Source organism: Daphnia carinata, chromosome 1 (genome assembly GCF_022539665.2).
Source record: "Daphnia carinata strain CSIRO-1 chromosome 1, CSIRO_AGI_Dcar_HiC_V3, whole genome shotgun sequence".
Lineage (NCBI taxonomy): Eukaryota > Metazoa > Arthropoda > Branchiopoda > Diplostraca > Daphniidae > Daphnia > Daphnia carinata.
In genome coordinates, this window is record NC_081331.1 from 10,749,684 (window position 1) to 10,774,459 (window position 24,776).

The 24,776-nt window shown below is 41.5% G+C and overlaps 3 protein-coding genes across 3 annotated transcripts; 1 reads left to right on the forward strand and 2 right to left on the reverse strand.

Moving 5' to 3' along the window:
- LOC130696616 (protein Son-like) lies at positions 1 to 3,405 on the forward strand. Its single transcript, XM_057519724.2, has 7 exons — positions 1 to 87; positions 326 to 491; positions 724 to 1,628; positions 1,693 to 2,268; positions 2,333 to 2,434; positions 2,767 to 3,120; positions 3,192 to 3,405. Exons 2-7 carry the CDS (start codon positions 341 to 343, stop codon positions 3,312 to 3,314), a joined length of 2,211 nt encoding a protein of 736 aa, XP_057375707.1. The 5' UTR covers positions 1 to 87; positions 326 to 340; the 3' UTR covers positions 3,315 to 3,405.
- A 3,166-nt stretch (positions 3,406 to 6,571) lies between these two features.
- On the reverse strand, positions 6,572 to 11,530 carry LOC130696640 (serine/arginine repetitive matrix protein 1-like). Its single transcript, XM_057519747.2, has 6 exons — positions 11,231 to 11,530; positions 11,095 to 11,147; positions 10,737 to 11,015; positions 8,949 to 9,104; positions 7,688 to 8,721; positions 6,572 to 7,596 (listed from the first exon to the last, which is right to left on the reverse strand). The coding sequence occupies exons 1-6, from the start codon at positions 11,259 to 11,261 to the stop codon at positions 6,858 to 6,860; spliced, it is 2,292 nt and encodes a 763-aa protein (XP_057375730.1). The 5' UTR covers positions 11,262 to 11,530; the 3' UTR covers positions 6,572 to 6,857.
- Positions 11,531 to 13,560: 2,030 nt separating this feature from the next.
- On the reverse strand, positions 13,561 to 24,398 carry LOC130696608 (adhesive plaque matrix protein-like). Its single transcript, XM_057519703.2, has 5 exons — positions 24,029 to 24,398; positions 19,480 to 19,727; positions 16,780 to 16,856; positions 16,591 to 16,688; positions 13,561 to 16,448 (listed from the first exon to the last, which is right to left on the reverse strand). Exons 1-5 carry the CDS (start codon positions 24,063 to 24,065, stop codon positions 14,446 to 14,448), a joined length of 2,463 nt encoding a protein of 820 aa, XP_057375686.1. The 5' UTR covers positions 24,066 to 24,398; the 3' UTR covers positions 13,561 to 14,445.
- Between the last annotated feature and the right edge of the window lie 378 nt (positions 24,399 to 24,776).

The following is a 24,776-nucleotide window of genomic DNA, read 5'->3' on the forward strand; positions in this document are numbered from 1 at the left end:
CCTAGTAATGTCAACATGTCTCTTGAAATCGAAGACGTAAAATAGAATGTTTGTTTGATCTACAAGTGTAGCTAAGACGCTATTTTCGTAAGTCTGCAGGAATTATAGTTTTTTTTTCTTCCACGGTGGCGTTTTATATGAATTGTACTCACTCTTAGTTGTGTCTAAATACAGCTTTTGTGCTAATGCTATCATTGGATGAGATCAGCAAGGATTGCATTTAAATCACATAACATTTTACATACTATTTTTAACCCTTTTACATCATTGTTCTTGTACACTTTAAATTTACTTTACTTTAAATGTTTTTTTATTTGTTGCCCAGAGAAAATTTCAGGACATGACGGATAATGCTATAAAAAAATCGGCTGATCAAATTCTTGAAGAAATCTTTTCTACACTGGTGAGTGACCCAGTCAGAAAAACTGAAATTTCAAGTGATTCTCCCATTTTGCCTAGTAATGAATCTCCTCCGTCTAAAGCAGCTACAAGTAAGTGTCAAAAGTTTAATAAAATAAATGTCAGAGCTCTTCTTTCGGTTGTACAATTTTAGAGAATATGAAACATGTGTTGGCACTATTACTGTAATAGTCACCACACCTTTCAAAGTTAGTCTTCAATTTAAAGAAAAGAGATGTGCTAAGAAATATACAAAATTCTGATTTGGAATCCAGATAAGGAAAATTGTATAATTTCATTTAACAATGATTTTTTATATTTCAGTTACAACTGAGCTGAATCCAGAAATAAGTGAAAACTTGACAATCCCAGATAAGAAGAAAAAAAAGAAGAAAGAGAAGAAGAAAACAAAAAAGAAAAAGCGAAAAAAGGATGATGAAAATGATAAAGACAACAGAAAGCATGGCAAAGAAAAGAAGAAAAAGAAAGATGTTCTAATTTCATCTAAAAAATCGACTAAGGAATCAAAGCACAATCCTGATTGCGAAGCCAAAATTAGTGGATCAGTGATCAAAAAGGAAGCCAAGAAAGATGATATCAGTTTAGGGACGAGTCCAAAAGTTAAAGAGGAAACCAAGAAACACGACAAAATCGTTTCTAAAACTCAGCCCAATGAGTCGTCTCAAAAAGACTATAAACTGGAATTAAAACCGAACACCACAGAAGGAACGAAAAAGGAAGACAAAATTGAACCGAAAATAAAAAAAGAAGACAGGGTTGAATCGAAGGTAAAAAAAGATGACAAAACCGAGTCGAAGCTCCGTGCCAAAGATGAACCCAAAAAAATTAGTAGAACGGATATTAAAGTAGATGGAAATGTCAAGCACCAGTCAGATACCAAGGCCCATGGCGATGGTCGGCGAAAGAGGAATGAATCAAGGAGAAGTCATCCATCGCCCAAGAGACGAAGAAGTAGAAGTAGAAGTAGATCTCGATCTCGATCTCCAATTACCCGACGGCCAACATTGCGTCGCTCCCGATCTCGGTCTCCTCAGCGCCGGGCGCGAGTTCGGCCAAGGTCACGATCTCCTGCTAGATCTCTTTCCCATCATCGTAAACGTTCCAGATCACCAGCCGTCCAGAAACGTCCACCAACCCCACCAAAATCGCCACGGATCGATAAAGCCCAACTTCTTGAGTTTGCTCGGCAGAACTTGAAGCGAATGCAGGTATTGGATTTTAACGTTAGAAAAACCGACTAGTAATTAATACTTGTCTGTTTCGATTCGTTAGGAAACGGGATCATTGCCAGCTGGCGTGGCTGTACCAAATCAGCCAACTGAAGTGACTCTGGCATCTACACAATTTACGGGAAAAACTGTGGCCGAACTGACTGATTATTGCAAACACCTCATGGCTGACCGGTCGGGTGAAGACGATGAAAAATCGGGGAAGAAAGAGTCCGAGTCAACATTCACTCGCCATCCGTTCCAAATCAAACCGCGTTCGGATACCATCGTCATGAATATCCGCAATGCAGTAGCGTTGCCCGTCCGCAAGCCGGAAGAGCGTGTAGTGGCTCAGGCACAGTTGAAACAGCAATTCCCCGTTTCAAGTGGCCAGCAACACTTGGAACTGGAATGGGTCCCAGTCACACCGTCACCCGTTGCGAAAGAATTAAATAATAGCAGCGGTCCCAAACAGGCCCCGAAAGCGATCACAGCGTCTGTAGCGCCCACCCCAAGGATCCCACTCCCAGTTGCTGAACCTCCTTCAGCTGACATAGGGTCTATCGTTGCCCAACGTATTTCTTCCATACGCAAACTACAAGAAAATCAGTTCGATGTTCAAGCCCGTCTGGAACTTGAGGTCGTAAACTATACCGCTATATTGTGTATGTTAACCATCTAACTATTGACTTGGCTTAGTTCAGGAAGCGGAATCAATGACGCAAAATTGGGCCACGTTTCATCATACAAATCCAATGACGGGGGAACCCATTCCGGAGTTGATCAACTGGTCTGGAGCACCCCAGGTAAATAATACTTAAGAGCCGTGTAGATGTAAACTCATTGGTTTCTTGGTGAATTGCCTATGCAGTCGCCTCAAAAACAAGAAGTCAAGTAGCACGAACTCGAAGCGTCCATTACTGGAGGATAAGAGGTTTCGTTCCAGCAGCGAAAAAAAAAAACAAATAATTGTTTTAAAAACGAACTTGCGCTCACGTAAAATCAAATGTATAGTAGTAAGAAATACGATGTGATGATTGGTCATGTCGTCTTGTGAAATTAAATCGTAACTAAGAAATACAACCTGTTTCTTTTTTCCTTTTTTGTTTAACGTTATGTCTATCGTGAGTATAATCAGGCTTGGGTGAGGAAAGACCAGTTCAGCAGTGCTGCGCCAGTGGCCGGCGGAGTGGGCATGAAGTTGCTGCAGAAAATGGGTTGGCAGCCGGGCGAAGGGCTCGGCCGCAACAAAGAAGGCACATTAGAACCTTTGTCGCTGGACATCAAGATGGACAAAAAGGGTCTCTTGTGCAAAGAGGAAATGATGGGACCCATTCGAGCCACGCCGGCTGTCAAACTTATCCAAGAGTTTCAAGGGAAACACCCCGTCTCAATCCTGCACGAGCTTTGCACGAAACAGCACTGGGAGCCACCGGTATTTGAGCAAATACTCGACATTGGGCCTGACCATCTCAAACATTTCCTCTTCAAAGTACGGAGTTAGAAAATGAAAATTCTCTCACGTCTTGTATAACTTGTATCGACGCAATCTTTTTTATGTAGGTCACAGTGAACGGTATCGAATACCAGGCCTGTTTGGCCAGCACTACCAAAAAAGAGGCCAAGGCCCAGTCAGCAGCAGCCTGCCTCCAGGCGCTTGGCGTCTTCGCACCACCTGGGCCTTGATGGTCTGTCTTATAACGACGAATTACTTATTTCTTTCATTCGATATGGTGCAATAATAAACCTATGGTCCAGGTGACCAAGTACAACATTATTGGATTAATCTATAGACTTTTTTTTTTAAACGGCCCTGTCTACCGTATTGCTATAGTCAATGCTGTAGCGAGTATAATTTTTAAGTCCTATACTTTTTTCGTCAAGATGGGCTTTAAAACAAATCCGAAAAAATAAGCTGTACGTCTTTCTTCCCACTTGGCCGTCCGCTGCAACGCCTTCACCTGATAATTATGAAATTTCCTACCGCATAAGTTAGATGTTAAACATGCATCCATAAGATGTTTTGTGGGTAAGTCTGAATACTCGCATGGTCTGGGTGTAAATCCAATTATTAATAAATAAGAAAAAGAAGAATGCTTGCTCAGATGTATCAGCAGTAGCGCACTTCCAGTGCTGGTTGGTTCATTTAAGGAAAAAGCCGTTTGAAAATAACAGAAAACAAAGTGCTGTTAGCGACACTGTATTTATTGTTTTTGACGTTTAATCCAAAAACTATAAGGCAAATTGAAAAACGAAATTGATTTCCGTGATTTTCATTCAATTCTGAATCAAAATCATGTATTTTAAATCAAATCTAAATTTTGGCCAAAAATGAAAAAGTGAGGCTATAGCCTTGCCAAAATCCGCAAAATGAAAGCACTTAGATTCCCTAAAGCGCTTAGATTCCCTTAAAAATCACAATGAAGAAGCAAATTTAAACGTTAATTTCGATAAAGTGGTTTGTTTTTCCGTCAAATCAATGGTTTTGAAATACAGCGAATAATAACCACAATGCTAGTGCGCCAGTACGCTACAGCGCTAGCGCGATGAAGCACGAATAATCAGTGCATCTCAAAAGCGTTTGATCTAATCGAAAAAGAACGGCACATTTATGATTTTCGTTTAATTTAGAATCAAATTCATGTATGTTTATAAAAATCACGACGAGGAAAAAAAACATTCGAAAAATTAAACATGGCTGATTTCGATAAAATAAGACGCTAATTGTAAAAATATTTGTTTTCCCGTCCATTTAGCCGTTTTTGTAATCAATGGAATTTTTTAAATACGTTTTTTCCGTTTATTCGACACAATTTGTGTGTTCAATTTTGCGCGCTAGTACGCTATAGGACTAGCAAAAAATGCTACATAGATAAAAATCACACAAAACATTCGAAATTAAACGCTGATTTCGATAAAGTGGTTTGTTTTTGCGTCATATCAATCGTCCGAATATTCACAAAAACGATTGACTTAGTAGAAATAGTCGGTATTCAAAAAACGATTGACTTAGGAAAAAAAATAACAATTTCACAGTAATCAGCATTAAATTTTGACTATATCCTGTGATTTTCAACCAATTCTAATGAATGTCAGTTTTTACAGTTACAAATTTTAAGCCCGACAAAATTAGCCCGGCCTTGTGTTTTTGACGATTAATTTAAAAACTATAAGGGTAATTGAAAAAAAAATTTGATTTCCATGATCAGCATTTAATTCTGAATCGAAATCATGTATTTTTAGCCGAACTTGAAATTTGGCCAAAAATGAAAAAGTGAGAAGGCTATAGCCTTCCCACTTTTGTCAAAATCGGCCAAAAACGACATCTCTTGGAATTCCACGAAGCTTACCCAATATAATGAACATTGAACGCTGATTTTGATTCAGCTATTGGTTTTCTCTTTAAACCAGCCGTTTTTAAAGTAAACGAAAACAAAGTACTGTTAACAACACTTTTTGCGCCATAGCGTACTGGAGCGCTAGCGCCGTCAAATATTCGCTGTATTTCGAAAACGATTGTTTTAATGAAAAAAAGAACAAGTTTCCCGGAATCAGCATTCCATTTTGAGTATATTCTTTGAGATTGAACCAATTACAGTGAGTGTGAAAGAGGAGTGATAGAAATTTTAAGCCCGAAAAAATAAGCCCAAGAAAATAAGCCCGATTTTTCTTTTTTTATATATATATCAATAAATTTCGATAACTATATATGATTTACGTTCAAAATTTAACAAGGATCACGAAAATGAGCTTAGTTTTTACGTAGAATATATACGTTTTAAGTAATCTTAAACGTAAAAGTAGATGCACTTTATGTTTTGCGCCGTAGCGTACTGGCGCGCTACCTTCATCAAATATTCGCTGTATTTCGGGCGTGGGGGTGTCTTCCGTAGTTTTCGACTTATAGCCAGAGTAAACAGAATACGTACACCTTTTCACGTGTGTGTATTTGAGAAAGGTATCACGTAAATATACATATCAACTTTTATGATATCTCGTGGTAGATAGGATATAAGAGAGCATACATGCACGTTTCACGTTTGTCTGTTTGTTCTTTCTGTTCTTTTTGTTGATTTTGGAAACGAGTTGAAAAATGTGCAAAACATGAAACTTGTTTTGGTTTTGAAATTGTAAACTAACGGTGTGTAAACTAGCGCGCTGCTGGCGCGCAAGCATTTATCACCCGTATTTTCCGTTTATTAAAAAAGCTATAAGCCCAAAGTAAAAATAAACTTCATTTTTATGATTCTCGTTCAATTTTGAATCGGAATCATGTATTTTAAATCAAATCTAAATTTTGGCCAAAAATGAAAAAGTGAGAAGGCTATAGCCTTCCCACTTTTGCCAAAATCCGCAAAATATGAAAGCGCTTAGATTCCCTTAAAAATCACAATGAAGAAGCAAATTTAAACGTTAATTTCGATAAAGTGGTTTGTTTTTCCGTCAAATCAATCGTTTTTTAAATACACGGAATATTAACCACAACACTAGCACGCCAGTACGCTACAGCGCTAGCGCGATGCAGCACGAATATTCAGTGTATTTCAAAAGCGGTTGATCTAATCGAAAAAGAACGACACATTTATAATTTTTTTTCACAAATTTAATGTCAAAATTACAACCCTGAATTTCTGCCATGCTCAAAATTAAGCCCGACAAAATAAGCCCGACTTTTTCACCCATATAATTTTTTTCCTCGAAACATCGTGGTTTAGTTATAAAAATACATGAATTTGATTCTAAATTAAACGAAAATCATAAATGTGTCGTTCTTTTTCGGTTAGATCAACCGCTTTTGAAATACATTGAATATTCGTGCTGCATCGCGCTAGAGCTGTAGCGTACTGGCGCGCTAGCATTGTGGTTATTATTCGCTGTATTTCAAAATTCTGGGATTAAGCAATTAGTTATATTATTTATATTTATATTATATTTTTATTTATTATTTAGTTATATTTATCAACCCACGCATCGTTTGATCGAAATAATTTTGTAGGACTAATCTTTAGATGGGCTTCTTTGAACGTACAAAATTTTTTTGTAATGATAAAAAACAAACTTTCTGTGATTTGTGGTAGTTTGAAACAAGTACGATGAAAAAACGTGTGAAAAGTGGTCGAAATAACTAAAAACCATGGTAGGTAAAACAACTTGTGGTAAAACAAAACAGAGACGGATCAGGTCTGGGGAAAAAGAAAAAAAAACAAAAAAACAGATAAAATAGTTTCATCAAATCTTGGTCGATTCCCAGTTTTGCAGCTTCCAGATGGGATGGTTTTGCCCGTAAGGCCGGTCCAGCCTTGGATCATAAGCAGTAATAGCCTTCGATTTGGAGTTTCGTTTTCGTTTCACGCCAGCAGAACGACCTTTGGGCGATGGATGCGCTCGTAGGGTTCTTACCCTCGGTTGGTGGCTGTTTGAAGTGATGGCCGGGATGGGCTGGCTCGGGCGGAAGGCTGGTTGGATGCGCTCCAAAGCGAGTGTTTTTCTAAGTGATGGGGAGGATTGATCCAGCGATCTGGCTTCCGAAGGACGGTATACCTCTGGCGTTTTCGAAGACCGTCTTTCGGTATACGCGTTTTCGAAAACCGACGGACCAACTAGCCAGTTTGCGGCGGGAGTCGGTTGCTGGGCTCTGGATACTGGAGAACTCGTAGGAGGCTGGTAGTAGGCAAAATTTCGGGCAGGCGAATGGCCCCAAAACGGCTCCGTTCTGTGAGATGACACCGGCTGGCTAGGTGAGACTACCCAAGTGAACGGATTGGTTACTACAGCATCCGATCTGTTGGGTATTATTTGTGGGCTGGGCACGATCGGCATCAGTTTGGGACTAGGCACGAATTTCTTCTCTCTTTGTGCGTGATACGTTGTTTCTTGAGACTCTGTTTGTTGCGTTCTCCCGGCTTTTTTTAGTTTGCTACCGAAGCGGCTGGTTTGTCTTGCAATCACTTCACGTATTCTTTGATTCCTACTCAAACATATAGACTAATTGAGCAACTTGGGTCAAGGAAGAAAAAAAAAATAAGGAGAAGAAAACAATTAAGAAATAAAGAGATTACGTTGATTTGTTTGAGGTGTCATCATAGTGGGCTACGTCTTCGTCTTCGTTAAAGTAGTCGTTCTTTGCCGTAGGTCTGTCAAACGTCTCAGTCACTGTTGAAGATCTCTCTTTGGGTTTGGTTTTACTAGGCTTTGATTTTGGGGTGGAAGTCGGTGTCGCTTTCAGGGATGGAGATGCCTTGGAAACACCTGGTTTAGATACTGGTTTTGAAGAAGGCTTTATGGGTGGTAACGTAGCAACCTGCTTAGATGGGGATGTATTCTGTTTCTTAAACGAAGTAGCTTTTGAAACATAAGCAGGTGGTTGAGTAGGCGGTGTCAAGGCAGCCGCCTGCCTAGGTAAAGTTTGTTTCTTAACAGCAACGGGTTTCTGAGTATGACGAACCGCAGGTTTAGCTTTGCGGCGTCGATCGACTGGCGGTGATTGCTGCCCAGTTGATTGCTCATCAGCCACCTGACTACGATGGCCAGTCATTAGTGGACCGTTTGGACCCAAGTCAGACCAGCTGAGTTCGGGAGCCATGTCGGGGCCTGGATGAATAGCTTCGTTAATCCAATTAAAATAGTGGTTTTGATAATCGGTCGTGAATCCTTGGGAAGCTACATGATCATCGGATAATGATGGTGGCAGTGTGGCCGCAACCTGAGGAGCAGGTCGGGATAGAGGAACGAAGGATTCCCATTGCGATGGGCGGGCAGTTTCCACCTTCGGAGGACCGATCGGTTGCAGCTCGGCGGAATCCACTACGGGCTCTGATAACTGCTCAGCTGGTTGGGACTGGACCAGTGGAGCGGGTTCTGGCAATTGTTCTATTTCTAGTTGCTGTGTCGTAGGTTCAGTGAACTTCTGAAGTTGTACGGATGGCCCACGAGCAGCGGGTGATGGAGTTTCAACGTACTTGTTAGGCCGGGTTGCTGCTTTCTGATGGGATCTTCCTTTGTCTTTCGGTGATGGGGTGTTAGATTGGACCTCTTCCGATTCGCTCAACCAGTTCCAGAACGATGGCGTCCCATATAGATTGACATCACCTCCCTTTGGAAAAGAAGAAGATCAAAATTTAGTGAAAATGTTAAAGCTAACTCTCATTTTGCTAGATGTTTGATTTTTCATCGAGCAGAGTAAGCAGCGCGGAATTTAAACGACCGACGGAAAACAATGTGCCAAACAAGAAAATAAATTGGAACGAACCCATTGAGCCGAAAGTACGGTAAACAGTAAAGCGGAAGAGGAATCGAATAGAAGTGGAAACGAGGTATTACCTTGAAGAGGTTGCTGTTGAGTTGGTAATGCTGGCGGGTGGCGGAGCACTTGACATTGTACCACCAATCGCAGGCGAAGAGCTGCTGGCTAAAGATGGTGCCATTAGGACAGAGGAAAGAATCCTGTCGGCCGCTCATGTCGCAAACGTGAAACACCTGTTTAAAAAAGAAGAATGGCAAACAACGTCGAAGATGAACAAACCGTCATCGCAAACAACAAGCTCAGCTTAGTATCTGCTGGAAACGAACGCAATACAGATAGAAAAGAAATCGCTTGAAGTTTAATAGAGGAAGGAAGGAGATCGTTTAATACGCCGAACATAGCACTCATTATTTTTTTTATGTATTGAAAGTCTATTTTGTTGTTGTTGTTGCATCTATGCAGTGGAAAGGAAGCCAAGGCAGATGCTATCGTCCTTAAATTGTTGAAGATGATCGAGCCCATGTGTGTCGCATCCCACGCCGTTATTGGAGAAAGTAGCCGAAGGGAAATGTTCTAATTGGTTTGTAGTTATGGCGGACAGTTTCCCAGTTACGAGAAACAATGAAGAAGAAAAAAAAATTGGGGAGAAAAAGGAAAATCGTTGGGGAAAATAAAAGGCGACGAAACTCACGAAAATATTTCGTTCTATGTCAATGGACCATTTCATTTCCTCTTCATTCAGCTAAGTAGATTACAAGTTTTCAGATTATTCTATAAAGTTTTCTTTGGAGATTTTGGTTATATAGCACCACCCCGCTCATTTCGCTTTGCTCTAACTTTTTCAAATGTTCTAAATTTCTTTTTGCCATTCGGCGAGGGTAATTGTACGCTAGGCTGATAAGTCGAAACACAAGGAAAAACGAATAGATGAGCAAAATTCCAGGAAACAATCTTATTCCAATGGTCGATTCTATTACCTATTCTTTTGTTTCACCGGAATGGCGTCGCCAAAACGAGGATTTGAATGAGAGCAAATGCAAAAATGCTACTTTTGTAGGACGGAAGTCACGGCAAGCCTAGTTTCGAGTGTCGTGACTTTCATTGTCAAAATGGCTAACTATTTTTTTTTTACCAAGTTAACTCCGAGCTTAAGAAGATGTTCAGAAATCACAAGCATTTTAGCCATCACTGCCATCAGGATATAGAGAAACAGAACGATAGAAGAAAAGAACAAAGGCTTGAAAAACAGGTGGGCATAATCTTGCACGAACATTTACCACCTACGGTCGTAATTGAAGGGAAACAAAAAAAAAGGTAGATCCAAAGAATGTTTACGTTGTGTGGGGCCACTAAAGCGGCTGTTGCAGCACAGGTATGATGGTTACGATAGGCATGAGAAGCTAAAAATTCTGTACTACTTTACATACATTTTGTTTCCTGCCGAGCTCAATACGCTATAGTTTGCCAAAGCTTTGGCTGTTGTTTCGCCGTACGCACGTAAAACGAAAATAAATACCAAGGAAAATAAGGCCACGTGAAGCTTCTAAGTCTTCCTTCTAATATCATATCTTTTTTTTTTGTCGAATGTTCATCGACAAGTTAAAAACGTTTTGTTTTGGTATCTGTAAAAAAAAATCTGTGTCGTTCTGCTTGGCAAACGAATGTGCCTTTTTAAACAGCGCAAAGAAAGTTGACTGAGGAAAAACGTAAACTAGTAAAGACAATCTACTACGCTGGCTTGCATTACAAAATATGTAAATGGCCAGAGACAAAACATTAGCCGAGAACAACAATGAAATCCTGTCGTTTTAATAGAAGTGAAATGATCGAATAATTTCTAGGTTTTTAAAACAAAGAGGACTTACTTGACAAGCCGTTTGAGTATCGCCATAGAAACCGGGCGCACGACCTCGACAGTGGAAATCAGTCAGTGGAATGGACGGTAAAATGGGGTAGTCAATGCCTGGGTCTCCCGGTAATCCAGACTTTGGCAATGCAGTTGATTGAACTGGATTCGGATCCTCTTCGGATGAGCTAGAACTTTCTTCTCCGGACGCCCTGTGTTCGGGGCTGATGTCAGAGCTCATCGCCAGATGATCGAAATGATAAATCCTACCGCCACTATTCCAGTCCAGCTGGCGTTTCTGAATTTATCCAATTTGCATATCGTCAGTGTCTTATGACGTCACGCAATCAATAGACATGTTTTCCTAATTATTATACCTGGCGGTGAGGCTGTTCCATCTCGAAGGTGGGACAGACCAAAGACGACCAAACTGTAAATAATGGCGGGGACCGTTAGAATTTTTGCATAATGAAATGTACTAAATTCCGCAAGTGTGTGGTAAGTTCAACTTACGGCAGGCAAGGTACAAGGCGACGATCCTCATGGTCGAATGGCACTCGACTGCGAGAGCGCTATAGCTATATCTCAATTTCTTTAGCTGGCGTGGCTGTTCTGGATAAGCTATATGTAGCTTCGGAACGCAATTGAACACGCTAGTTGAAAACAATTGACGAAATCGCACAGTATGAGGCGAAAAAAATTATAAATCTAAAACCATAGACTGGGCCTGGCCGCGCTCGCGTTAGTGCGAGTGTATTGGACGTTGAGCACAGCAAAACTATTTGAACGTCCTGATGGCCAGCGGAAGACTGCGGTTGATCAGACCTAGTTCCACTGACTTGTATTTATACCGACACGAGCCTGCAGGCGCATGTATGACTCGTACCGTACGTGGCGCTCTTTTTCATTTCCTCTTTTCGCCAACACTTCATCGTCTTTCTCCCCTTCTTCATCAAATATACTTACCACCCAGGTTATAATTTATGCTATCATTTCTTTTCCTCCACTCCGTTTCCATCTTCTTATTTCAGTTTAGCACCTGAGGGCCCTTGTTTATGGAGCTATAATCCACTTGGAAGGTAAAAAGAATATGAGCTCTCGAATCGAGCTATTTGGCCTGGACTTGACGCTGTTAAATTAGAGCTAAATCTAACATACACTGCTATGTTTTAGCTCTGGAATTCAACAGCAGACATTACGTTCACCCATTTTTTATAGCGATCAATTTTCAATATGTTTACGAAATCTCAAGCAAATATTGACGACAGGAAAGTCAACACAATGGCCGTGGTTACAGCCGATAACGACCTGATCAACATCTGAGTTTCCTCGCTTTGAAAAACGACTGGAAAGGAGGAAGAAGAACGGGAGTGTAACGCAAACGACCCATTAAAATAGATGACCATATTGCAGCCTACTGGCTCGATGTGGTTGGCGATCTCTCTTTCACTTGCTATCTTTTAATTGCCGATGATGCTCGAGTTATTAAAAGGAACAAAAATTCGTCCACGAATGGAAACCTCTGGTGAAAAGCAACGAGGCAACGAGAGAGAGCGCTTCCTTGTGTGCCCTGCGATGGACAAAACGATATTCACTGCATTATTGCATTGCAGAACTCGTGGACGGGACTGCTCTTCTGACGCGCTGGGGAAAGTTATGTTTTACCGCATGTATTTACATTTGATTTATGTGCGTCTTTTTTCCGCTCGAGAGAAATGTCAGATTAAAATGCAGATAGCGTGCGAATGCGCAACTTTTCCATTTTGTTTTCAAAAATTAAAAGGCAAGATAAAAATGTCTTCGTCTTCGTCTATGTTTATTTTATACAAAAGCGACTTTCATAATTCTGTTTTCTCGGACGTGCACAATTTGGAAGAGAGAAAATGATTCGTGAGCTGCAAGCACACGATCTTTAGCCCCCCTTGATGTTAAACTGTTTATTGTTGTCCCTGCGTAAATTTTTTTTTTCCTCTGCGCAAAGTAGAAACAAAAAAAAACTATTTTTCTCACTGTGTAAGGTGCAGCATTCAACAACCGGAAATCACCGTGAAAGTCCATTAATTACACCTGGCGCTTTCCGACGGGAGTGCCATTTTTTCACGCTCTACAAAAAAGAAGAAGAGAACCAGAAAGCTTAATCTATATATAGTCGCAATTAAGGTGCACATATTTTCGTTAAAAAATTCTGGAATTCTGTGCTCTGCGTTAAGTGTATCGTAAAGCGCAACGAATATCATAGTCCGCTTGTTGTTGTTTTATTTTTGTTTTGTGTTGTTGTTGAATTTAAATGTTCCAGACGAGACGGTTTTTAATCGAACGCATCATTTGGCCGGATCTTGCTAAAACATTATATCAATAAATAGCAAATGCTGGAAAGAAAAATTCAGATTTAACCAGCTCGAATAGTTCTGACAAATCGCAGACACTATTGAATCAGCAACGGGGCAGAATGAAAGATACAAATTCTGTTCCGTCATCCTTAACCGCGTTTCTTTCTGTACGAAACAAAAAGGAAAACAAATCTGAAATTTCTCTACGACAGGTCGTTTAGTATAAAAAAAAAAAAACTCAAGAATTTACATATTCAACGACAGCTGACACGCTCGCTTGAGTAGCTGTCTGCGGTTTGGACATAGCAGCGGGTTTACGAATAGGTATACAAGCACACTTTCTTTAGTTTCTCAAAGGGAGAAAGTATAGAGCAAAACTTATCACAACAACAGGAACCGACGTAATCAGTGCAAATGCAAAAAGCGTACCCTAAAAACGAACAAAAACAAAAATTTCAAACGAGGGAAAAGTAAGGCAATAGTGCTGCAAACAAAGGATACATAAACAACTGGTTCGGAAAAATGTGTGTATTTACTCATCCTCGGCTTGCATTTATGATGGGATATAATATAATGGATATAGAACAGACCGTGTACCGTCTGCCATAGGTTATGGGATAGGTCTGCGTGTCAGTGTGTTTATACTGTATATATATATATATATACGTGTGAGTAGTCGGTCTACAACTCTCTCAATAATAACGTGTGCGTAACTTTCAAAAAAAAAAATAATAACAACGAAAAATCAGAGTAGAAAAACGAATTTTACTCAGGTGAAAGAAGGAAAGAGAAATGAAACAAAACTAAGGAGGAAAAAGTCATCTGTTGTGCTGTTATATGAACGTTATGGAAAGAGGGAAAAGCGACCGCGAGAGATTTCAAAAACGCCATTCAAAGGTATAGTACAGAACCAGACGCACAGACACACACAGGTATTACACGTAGTATACATAATGTATTTATATGTAGAGAGTAAATGACTTTTTTTTTGTTTTATTTTTGTAATTGCGGATTGATTGTAAGAGCTGAATCTATTATCATTAGAGGCTGTACTTGGTAAGTATTGGAATACTAATTAATCTATTGGTATATACGTATCAGAAAGCCATTGTTCATCCACTAAGCAGCAAATTTGCATTACAAACATATCAATTTCAAGTTGGGAAAAAAAATTTCGAAGGGGTGGAATATCTAATTGTGAAGTAACGACGACAAAGACGAATGCTCATTCGCTATTATATTCATATATGTACCCTGCCAAATGGGGATCTGGGTGATTATGTGTGTCGAAAAGTATGGCTTATTACGTGATATTGGATGCGCGACGTATACACAATTCAGTCATGGCGCATAGCAGTTTCATTCCAATGCGCAGCGATCAGGGACATTGTCGGCGCATCAACGGGAGGACGTCATCGTGATGGGGTTCCTCGGCCGGACGACGAACGAACGGACCTCGTCATTATTGCTGCTGCTGGCCTGGTAATTAGTCGGTTGAGTAGGAAACACATTAGCCGGAACTAATTTACCGCGGATGATATTTGTAATCTGGTCGTCTTGTCGCTGGTATGGCGTCAATGGAAACGTATCCAAATTGTTGTTGCCTTTGGTGCTGGTCGGCGTGTAATTGTTCGTCGGTGATGGCGCTGGAAGCTGGGCAGGAGACACCCATTCACGACTGGTCGGCTCAAACTCGAAAGGCGACCGAGAGGAAGGTCCGGTCGTCGAAAGCAAAAGGGAAGGTCGGATAGGAATGGACATTTTCTCCATTTCGGATGGCCGGAATAATGGATGCTGCGTATCACTCCTGCTATTCTGACGCACAGGTGTCGTCGCTTGAGTCCGAAGTTGTTGTCTTTGTTGTGCTGGCCGAGTAGTTGGTTGTTGCCGAACCGGCTGCTGCTGGTTTCGCTGATTCTTAAAAATGATCGGCTGATTGGTCGATGGATGTGGCTCGAGGGGTAGCAAAATAGATTGCGGAATTAACCTCTGCGGACGCAATTGCGGCTGCGACCGCAACGTTGCGGCTTGTAACGGTTGAGCCCGCGTCGTTGGCGCAGGTGGACGCGACGACGCTAAAGGCGTCGCTCGAGTTTGGAGATTAGTCACCTGATAATCCGAACCGCCTGTTAGGACCACTTGATAGGCCGGCGTCTGGTAGGCTGGATTGGGAGATGAAGCTGCGGCCACGTTCAATCCAGTTGGTTTGTAATACGGTTGTTTCTTCAATTGCTGTTGTTGCGGTTTCTGTCCGGCCGGAGTTGTTATCCATGGCTTCTTGATATAGACAGTCTGTCCGGCCGTAACTCTGTACGACGGCGGTGAACTCGTTTGTTGTCGTTGTGCCGTTGGGTAACTCGTTGCCACCGGTTTAGCTGATGTGGGGCGAATTGTCGGTTTCGGTTTAGTCGGTGTAGGATAAGTTGTCTTTTGCTGGACTGGTTTAATCGGGGGGTTACTGTATCGAACGGTGTAGCTAGTCACAGTCTGCTGGACTGGCCGGCTGGTGGTGGTTGAAGGAACGAGGGCGTTCGCGTTACTTGGACTGGAATAAGGTTTCCAGTAGGTGCCGCTCTTCTCATCTCTTTGCTGTTCTTTCGATTGGCTCAACAGAGGGCTCGGCACGAAAGTAGGTCTCGGAGGCTCGACTTGCCGTCGTTGGTCTGGTTGTCGTTGCGGCTCTCGGACGCTAGGCTCCTGGGTACGTATGCTAGAGCGGTCGACCGATGGACTCTGTTCCTCAGGGTTCGACCGGAAACCCTGGAATGGATGATTGTCCAATTCTTGTTCACTGATTGGCCTGCGGTTATTGGGTTTGTTTCGCAAGTAACCCGTGCCGCGAGTCTTGTTGATAATTTGCAATTGAGCGCCCCAAGCGATGTTGTTGAGAAAGTCGGGATCTTGGGCCAGCAGGAACCATTTGTCCGGCAATGTGGACGATGGCAAAGATGACACCGGATATTCACCATCAATTTTTGTAGTACCACGATTGTATGGCGATGAGACGTCTGGGTTATTTGTAGTGTAACTTGATGACGTTATACTCGCTGCCCATGGCGTTCGTTCCCTGTTCTTCTTTTCATCCGAAAGGAGGGAATTTCGGAATTCACTGACCTGCGGTCCCAACGTCGAGCTGAGCGACTTGAAAGGCGGTTCAAAAAACGGAACTGTGACGTCAGCCGCACGCGAACGAGCAGCGGCGGATCGTGTCGTTTTGAAGTTGGCCGTATCGGCCGGATTGGAAAGCGGGATGTGCCGCGATGCCCATTCGTGAAATGTCGGTTCGACAATCTCGCGTTTATCGAACTTGGCAAAAGATGGTGTTGGCGTAGGTTCTTGGAAATACGGACTGCTGCTGCGCACAGCGGCGGCTTGCGGTTGAGATGCTTCCGCTTGCCGATCTAGAGAGAGAGATATATATATGTACATGTGTCATGGCAATCAAGCAATTAGGGTTTTTATTGTAATAACCCAAACGGCCAGAATTAAGGCTACACTTTAGGGGGTAGGAAGCTCTTTATTATACAATGGTCATACACAAACCTTGAGGGGATGGCTCGTGCCGCTGCATGTAATCCTTGTTGAGTGGATAAAGGCCGGCGGATTTGGAACAGTCGACATTGAACCACCAATCGCAAACGCTTATTATTTTCGATGAGACATATTAATAAAAGAAAAAAAAAAAATTATTTAGACTTTTAACTTGTTGTTTGCCATACGGAAGAACCTTACAAAAATCGCTGGTGATAGAGAGTTCCATTGGGACACAAGAAAGATGTTTTCCTATTGTCGCGGCAGACGTGAAACACCTGCAAAGTGGGCAACAAGAAAAAAAAAGGACATGATTTTAAAATGCATTCCGCACACGTAGTCCGCGTTTGCGTTAAACCAATTGCGAATAATTAGATAAAAGCTTCGTAATAGAATTTCTCTGATGATATTTGACTTAATAAATTCCGCCTTATTTTCGACAAAGTAATGGGCGTATCCGTATCACGTTCCGCTTAAACGAACGCACGTGATACAGCCTCTGTTGTCTAAAATAAAAATAAATAAGGGGGAGGCCTATCTAGCTTTTATTAGTGGATGGACGTGCTCCGGACCGTCATTGTGTTAGCCAAGATTCATGGGATCTCTGCGTGATGTCGGCCCGATGACTTCTAGGAAGTCACCAACAGCTTTATCTGTTCGTCGTTAATGAAGGCGAGAAAACATCACGGCTCACACAAGTTTATGGACGTGGGTATCATCAGACAGTTTGCTGTTATCCTCATGCCTATTTCGCTATCTCTGCATTTGCGCCAACGGTTTGGAAAACGCAATCGGGTGGGCATGATGTAGCCGAAGGGATTTTTTTCCTGACAGCGTATGCACAACAATACATTACGACGCTGTATTTCTATTTATTAGATGTAGATTTATGCAGCGGTAGATCGATTTCATTCGAGGGTATATACCTATTCAATTTTTATTTTTTTTTTTTCAAATTGAATTTCTTATTTGTGTTGTGGGTCAGCGGAAATGGAATAAAATAACAGGCGACTCAAGAGTATTTTTTTTTTTTTACTTGGATCGATAAAGCATCGCCATATGTACAGGAGTGGATGTTACGTCCGGATGTGTATCGGGCCAGTGAAAAAGCGAAGCGAAAAGATCGCCGAATGGATAGAGACACACCCTTCCTGTCTCATTCGCATCGGGTCCCTATTCTACTAATACGACGGCCGTCTATTCAGCGATGTAAGATGGCTACATAATAGCAACATTCTCTATTCTCTGCATCTATATGCTCTAGTAATAATAATACCATATCGTTATTGAAAAAAAAAAAAAAAAGTAGCCCCCCCCCCCCCCCCCCCCCCTTTGGCACAACGAAAGGAATCAAAATTGGATCAAAAAAGTAATAGGTCTCCCGCTATTGAAAGCTCAAGGGCTCATTTTTTTTTTTTTTCTTCTTCTTCTTCTTCTTTTCAGGATCTACATGGTATACAAGTCAAAATGTATACGAAGCTATTGCTGTAGTGCCCATTGCTCTATGGCGTTTACATAAAAAAGCTATACCGACTTTAGCGACAAAGGCTGAAAAAAAAGAAGATTAAATTCCAATTTTTTTGTTCCCTTTTCTTGTATACGTCGAGCTCTGGTCAACTGAAAATGGAACTGAAATTGGTTTATAGTTTGCGATGACCTCTATACATGGTGGTCATCTTACGTCCCACTTTCGATCGAGGAAATTGATTTTTTTTTTTAAACGTACATGATCCTTTTTTATCTAATCAATTCCAATTCCTCTTTTTCTATGGCTCCTGTCTGCGATGATTTTAGATCGTTTCGATTTACGGATGTGCAAGATAAAGACACTGTGAAACGAACAGAATGGAATGCCATGAGCGCAATGGGCCGAATGGTCAAAAAGCTGCACGATCGATGGCTGTCGTTGCAAACTTGTGTCAACATGAGCCTAACAACAAAGGGAAACAAGAGCATATTTGTTATGACGTTGTTTCGTGGATATATGTACACAACTGCATTATTCGTTTCCCATACATATTGTCCCTCGTTATATATACCCAGTAGCAGTTGACGGGGAAACGATGTTTGACATGACATTTTTCCCTGACGTTTCCTCCAAAGAAGGAAAAGATCAAAGGGACGGAAAACGACACAACTGGCATGTCTCTCTTAACTTTTTATTTTTATCTGTGTCGTTTCCCATTTGGAAAGTCACGCGGCCCTTCCCTTCACTATAAAGTCATGTCCAATTTGAAAGAAATAAAAAAAAGAAGAAGAGGACCCATGTTAAGTTTCATTCGCTCGGCTGAACATTACATACGCGTATGCATCGTTGCTTGGTGACGACATCAAAATGACGTCCCTTGTCGATGTTTTGTACAAAACAACGGAATGGTAATAGGTCGTCCATGCAAAAAAAAGCTTGGTATTTCCCTTTTTTCGAATAATATAATCTCATCTTTTATGCGCAAATAGTTGACTGCCGCTGCATTCAAGTAGAAAAACAAAACTCATCAAACTCTCCGGGAGGATAACACGTAACCTACATACCCTTTACTATTCTGCCTAAGCTTAAAAATTTCTCTTTTTTTTCCCTTTTTAACGATAACAAAATAGTTAAATTTTTATTAAAATTTAAAAAAAAAGAATATTATGGGCATCGTACGTCCCCCCCTCCCCAGGCAGCGATAGTGACGCAGACTTGCTAAACATACGCTGAAGTTTCAAACTGCAAATTATTATTTTTTTTTTTTTTAAGAGGATCCTAAATAATCAATAGTTTTATGTTCACTGACTTTTAATAGTTCCAGTCATCGGAACTTAGTATGAAGTTAAAAAAAAAAAAAAAAAAAAGGAAAAACGAATAAAATAGTGGAAAGAGAGGGCAATAGAGATAGCGAGAAGGGATCGTCTAATTACCTGGCAACCAGTTTCTACGTCAGCGAAGAATCCCGGGTAATCTTGTTGGTCGCAGCGGAATCGAAGCGTAGTGGGGACTCGCGAAGCCACCGGATAGTCAACGCCAGCGATGCCGGGAACGATGTCAGGCAATCGGTTACCGGCAAATGTCGTCCTCGTTCCGGCTGCTTGGCTGGATCCGATTAGGGCAATGGAGATCAGCAACAACTGCAGCCGCATCATTGTTGGACATGTGTCTGGCTTCAGACCTAAATAAACAATGAACCACCCGCAATCCGGATCATCAAAATAAATAATGCAAAGGCAGTAGAAAAAATGAGATTTAAAAAACATTATTCTTTAACGAACAACGAATGAAATGATAAAAAAAAAATGCTGAGAAAAGCAACACGTTCGGAGAAATCAATCGCAAGATACTTGGGGCGTGCCGTGCTGTTGGACTTCCTTTTATGGGGAAAGAAGAAGAGGTCATCTTTTATAGTTACAGACTGAATGTAATGATCATTAATTGTCTCTCATTTCTCCGTAAATGGAAAAGCGGAACGCGCCTTCCATCATTTTGTGCGCCTACAGGCTTCAAAAACCCCAATAGTACATGAAGGATGTTAATACACAAATTGCTGTATGCCATTCTCACTAATGTTCCTTATTATCCCGCTTTTTTCTTGAGAGGTGTGCGTATACACTGCGCAATGCCTTGCGTTCAAAGAACAAAAATTCAGCTGCGGCTGATGAGACTTCCTGTCTCCACTAATGGATGGATGGAAACAAACATTCAACAGATGGCTATATTCTCTGTCTTCTTTTAGCTATGCCCAGCCCTGACCGTGGTCTATATTTGCGTGCTGGAACGAGCCTAGTACTAGTGACCCACAGAGGAGCATATACAGCGACTTATGGTGATGCGCTGAAAACACATAACGCCGGACGCGCAGCAGCAGGACCCGTTATGCTCGGATGATGTTATTTGCTAGTGAAACAACAAGCCTCCTCGGCAAAGCCGAAAACATTTTTCTTTTTTTTTATTATTATTATTCCGCAGACTCTGTGTGCTGTGTGTATTTATTCGACCCACTTGGCAGCCAGCAGCTCATAAGTGTGAGATACAATCCCGCATTCTCTCCCATAATGTCGACTGTTTCTTTCGTTGCTGCTGTGTGTTTTTTTTTAAGAGATAGAGAGAACTAATAGTAATTATATACAGAGAGAGACAGACCAAATCTCTCACGTTTATTATGCGGAGATGATTTGGCCACGACCATCGGGCGCACGTACGCAGGGGGCGTTTTCGTGTGGCTGCATGTGAATCTTTGTCTTTCTTTGGTGATGTGGGGAGGAAAAAAAAAGACACAAATTTCACGCACCCACGTCTCTTGTACAAGAGCAGACATAGCTGTTGTTATTGTTTTTCGTTCGAGTACAAGATTCAATTGCATAATCACTAAAGGGAGAGGGAATGTACACGAAAGATTCCATTATCTTTGCACGTGAAATAGGTTTGGTCGTGTGAAATGATTCGAAACGCAATCGGAGGAGAAACTACCGCACCCATTCCCCCCCCCCCCCTTTAGTTTATCTTTTTTTTTTTTTTTAACATAAAAACAATTGAAGCGCTTCGTAAACGTAGCCGCAAAACTTCCGTCTTTTGAGCTACAAAAAGTTTCTTTGTACGTAAGCTGTACGTACTCTTGTCGGTTTAGAACTCTTTATCCACTTAATTCCTGAATACGAACGTAAAACCCTATTATCTCGGATATATGCAGACGTGGCCATCAACACGCAAAAAAAGAGGCTGTACCGCGATGATTAGAGAAAAAGGGCTAAAGACAAACAAAAAAGAAAACGCAATTGTGGGACGGTTGTGTGATGGGAGAGACCATCTGTCGTGTTCCTGCTGGATGTTTGAAGGGAAAGCTCATCCCGCGTTCTCTCAGTTGTTGTCCCGACGACACAGCCTAACCTCATTATTCTCTCGCTCTGAGCGCAGGTGTGAGCCCAGCATTACGTAAGAGATAAACTGGTGATGTACCATACAAATGCGCACGCATTACACGCAAACGGAAGATGTTTGATTAAATGAAGAGAGATGGGATTTTTTTTTTCAGAAATGTCTTGTGCATTAAATAAAGAAAGAATTTATCAATTTAGCAGTTCGTTCAGCTTTCACGTAACATTAAAACAAAATATTCGCATGTTTAATCTTCTTTTTTTTCTCTAAATTTTGATCATCTTTCAATCGCTTTCTACCCTTGTCCTTATTACAATTTTATTCCATTTGATACAAAAAAAAAATGTAATAGCCATCGCAGCCTGTAAAATAAGATTGACGACGAAATAACGAAGCTCATGTTCTGTTTTGTAATTCGACCTTCTTGCCAACTTGTCTGCGTGGGCTCGTTGGCAAGACACTTCTGCCGACGGGGTAAAAAATAAAAAGGGAGGGGAGTGCAATAAATATATAGACTCTAAAAGGAAATGGTAACGAGAAGGAGATGAATAAAGAGCTAGGAATAGAGAGGGTGAACGAGTGCGGACGGCGAGAAGCTTTTGATTAAAAATTTACACACGAACGAAGCCGTGAGCTCGAGACGCCAACTGAACACGAATAGAAGGGAGAGACGCGCTACTTGGCTGTGCATAACCGATAACATACGCAACTTTTTTTTTTTTGCCTGGCGTGTGGATTTTGTTTGCGGAAACAGTGTCAAACACGGCCACTAGAATTACGTTAAATTTCTTTGTTTCTTACTTAACGGAGTGGGCCCTGTGAGACTGCGTTAACAGGCAAAAAAAATAGAAAGATGATGACCGAGTATGCCTTACTGTTGAGGACACTCGTGAGTGGAAGAAATAATAAGACACGAACCAGTTAACAAACAAGGACATTCCTTTTTTTTTTCCATGTCACGATGATATTGTTCTCGTCAGCCTTAGTATCTCTTTTTCTTTGTGTGCATTCATTTGATGATGTCGGTCTCCAAATGTATAGGCACAAGTGTTTCAACTAACAAAGCGTATTCACTATGTATCCAGCCGTCAACCAACTTACGACTAAAGATGTTTGTTTTGTTTTTTTATTTGCTCTCCTGCGCTTTGGTGACACGACAGCAGTGATTTGTATATCTACTCTCCCTTGCCGATTGTCTCGCCTTTTGGCGCTATACTAGTTTTTATCCCCTCGGTACTCGGGCAAGAAAAGAAATCCCTCGTCCCATAAAACTTTTTCCCTTTTTTTTTTTTTGTTTTATAAATATATTCAATCCGAGTGGAACGGTAAGGAACGGCAAGGAGGGGAGATAGGCTTTATACACTGTTAGACACAGAAAGAGCGAAGGGAGAGCCCGTGTGTATATGCTTTGGTGTACTGGATCCATCCACCCGGACGAGATTGATCGCTAGTGGGAGGGTGGGGGGTTGGTGTTAGATGTTCTTTCCTTTTTTTTTTCCTTTTTCTTCCTTCTTCCGCATCTTCTTTTACTTCCTCATACATTTCCCCCCTTTTTTTTTCTCTCTATCCTTTCCTTTTCGGTACACACGTTTTTCCCGCGCGCATATAGCACACATCAGAGCTAAAGTACGGTCTTATAGATATAAGAAGAGAGATATACAGTTGCGCATCCGATGGAAAAAGGGCTTGGATGACTTTAGCTGCTGCTGTCGGATTTAGCTCTTTTGCTGGAACAAACATAAAATATATCCCGAACGGGGAAAGAAAAAGAATGAGGGGGGGGGGGCCTTCATATCTTACTTTATAGTTTTTGATTCCCGTCTTATTTTTTTGCCACCCTTTTTCTTTTTTGTTTATAGATCTTTCAGCTCTCTTCTATATATGACATCGATTGGTCAAATATAGAACTCTGAATTGCATGCAGGGAGAGCGCGACTTGATGGGGAGGATCAGACGTACGAAGACTCTTCAGCGCACACTCACACACGGCCATAGAAGTTTTGAATGTAACTTGGGATAACCGTCGTCTTGGTTTACGTTATAGTCACACAACATCATCTTACGTCTATATACGTCTCCGTTACGCAAGGCTAATAATTTGCGGTGACCGGGAAAATTGAGCTTCTACCAACCCCAACGAAATGCCGATGGCTTTCGAAACAATCAGCAAAATTATGCCTTTAACGGCCGAACTATTAGAGAGAGATAATGCCGTAAGAGCCACATAAATTGCTCAGTGTACATTAAAAAAGAATGAGAAAAAAAAAATTATATAGCTACATTAAGAGCAGTTCAAGACCGGTTCGTTATGGACTGTTAATGGAGCTGAGCGCGCGCAATTTGAAAGTATTCACAATAAATAAGGAGGGACCCCCCCCCCCCCCCCCCCCCCCCCCCCCCCCCCCCCCCCCCCCGTATCAAGCGAAACCCAACCATCCATTGAATAGGGGGAATAAAGTTGACTTTTGCTGTCAATTGTTGTTTGCACAACTCAAATTTGAACTAGTTTCAAATGTTTCCTCTCCGAAACTCGTCACTCACGAAACGCGTCGAATGGCTGGACTCAAAATATTTTTAATTACAATTTCTCGAAACACTTACGGACAAAGTCTTGCGGATGTGGACGACAACGTGCCATGGACTTGGCAGCTCCGAAAGTTGGAACAAAAAATGAACTCTCGTGACACTCAATTGTTTGTTTTGTTTTCTTTTTCTCGCTCCCGATGTCAAGAAGGTGAAGTCTCGGATTTCCGGAATTATTTTTTTTTTTGCGGGGGAAGGGAGGTTCCCTTTTTTTCTTTTGTTTTTAATCCACCGCCAAAAAAAAAAACAAGTGAACAAGAGGGTGATGGGGTATACTATACCGAATTTTTCACAAAAAGCAACAATCACACCGTGTTAAGTCTTTAGCCGTTGTATGCAGAGAGAGCGCAGGAAGCTGCAGCACACATATAGGCGAGGGACGGATGGGAGCAAGCGAGAGAGTGGCGGACGACACAGTTACTCGCAGCTCTTTTTATACTATCTCTCCTCTCAATCGTACGTATAGTCGGTACTGTCGAGCAGCAGCAGTAGTAGTAGGGCTTGAAACCACTCCCACTGGCTGGTTGTGTTCTCCGTGCTCCATTGTATTATAGGGCAGTAGTGTGTGTCTACACGGAGTATGAGACTCTAACTTTAAACAAAAAACTTTTTTTTTCTTTTTCGAACGCTACATGGGCGACTGCTGAACCATGTAGTCACCACAGGGAAAATCGTTTATGAAAAAAAGGTCCCCCGCTTTTTTCGTGTTCTCTATAAAAATGTTGTAGAGATGATTGGTGGCGTGTGGGGTAAAAAGAGCGGGACA

Coding starts and splice junctions, on each gene's coding strand:
- LOC130696616 (XM_057519724.2), top strand. CDS start 341: ATGACGGATAATGCTATAAAAAAATCGGCTGATCAAATTCTTGAAGAA. Junction 2,269..2,332: donor AAGCCCGTCTGGAACTTGAG/GTCGTAAACTAT, acceptor GGCTTAGTTCAG/GAAGCGGAATCAATGACGCA. Junction 2,435..2,766: donor ACTGGTCTGGAGCACCCCAG/GTAAATAATACT, acceptor GAGTATAATCAG/GCTTGGGTGAGGAAAGACCA.
- LOC130696640 (XM_057519747.2), bottom strand. CDS start 11,261: ATGAGGATCGTCGCCTTGTACCTTGCCTGCC. Junction 11,148..11,230: donor CGCCTTGTACCTTGCCTGCC/GTAAGTTGAACT, acceptor CATTATTTACAG/TTTGGTCGTCTTTGGTCTGT. Junction 9,105..10,736: donor ATACTCAAACGGCTTGTCAA/GTAAGTCCTCTT, acceptor TTTTTTAAACAG/GTGTTTCACGTTTGCGACAT.
- LOC130696608 (XM_057519703.2), bottom strand. CDS start 24,065: ATGGCACGTTGTCGTCCACATCCGCAAGACTTTGTCC. Junction 19,728..24,028: donor ACATCCGCAAGACTTTGTCC/GTAAGTGTTTCG, acceptor TTGTTTATTTAG/GTCTGAAGCCAGACACATGT. Junction 16,449..16,590: donor GCACGAGCCATCCCCTCAAG/GTTTGTGTATGA, acceptor CTCTCTCTCTAG/ATCGGCAAGCGGAAGCATCT.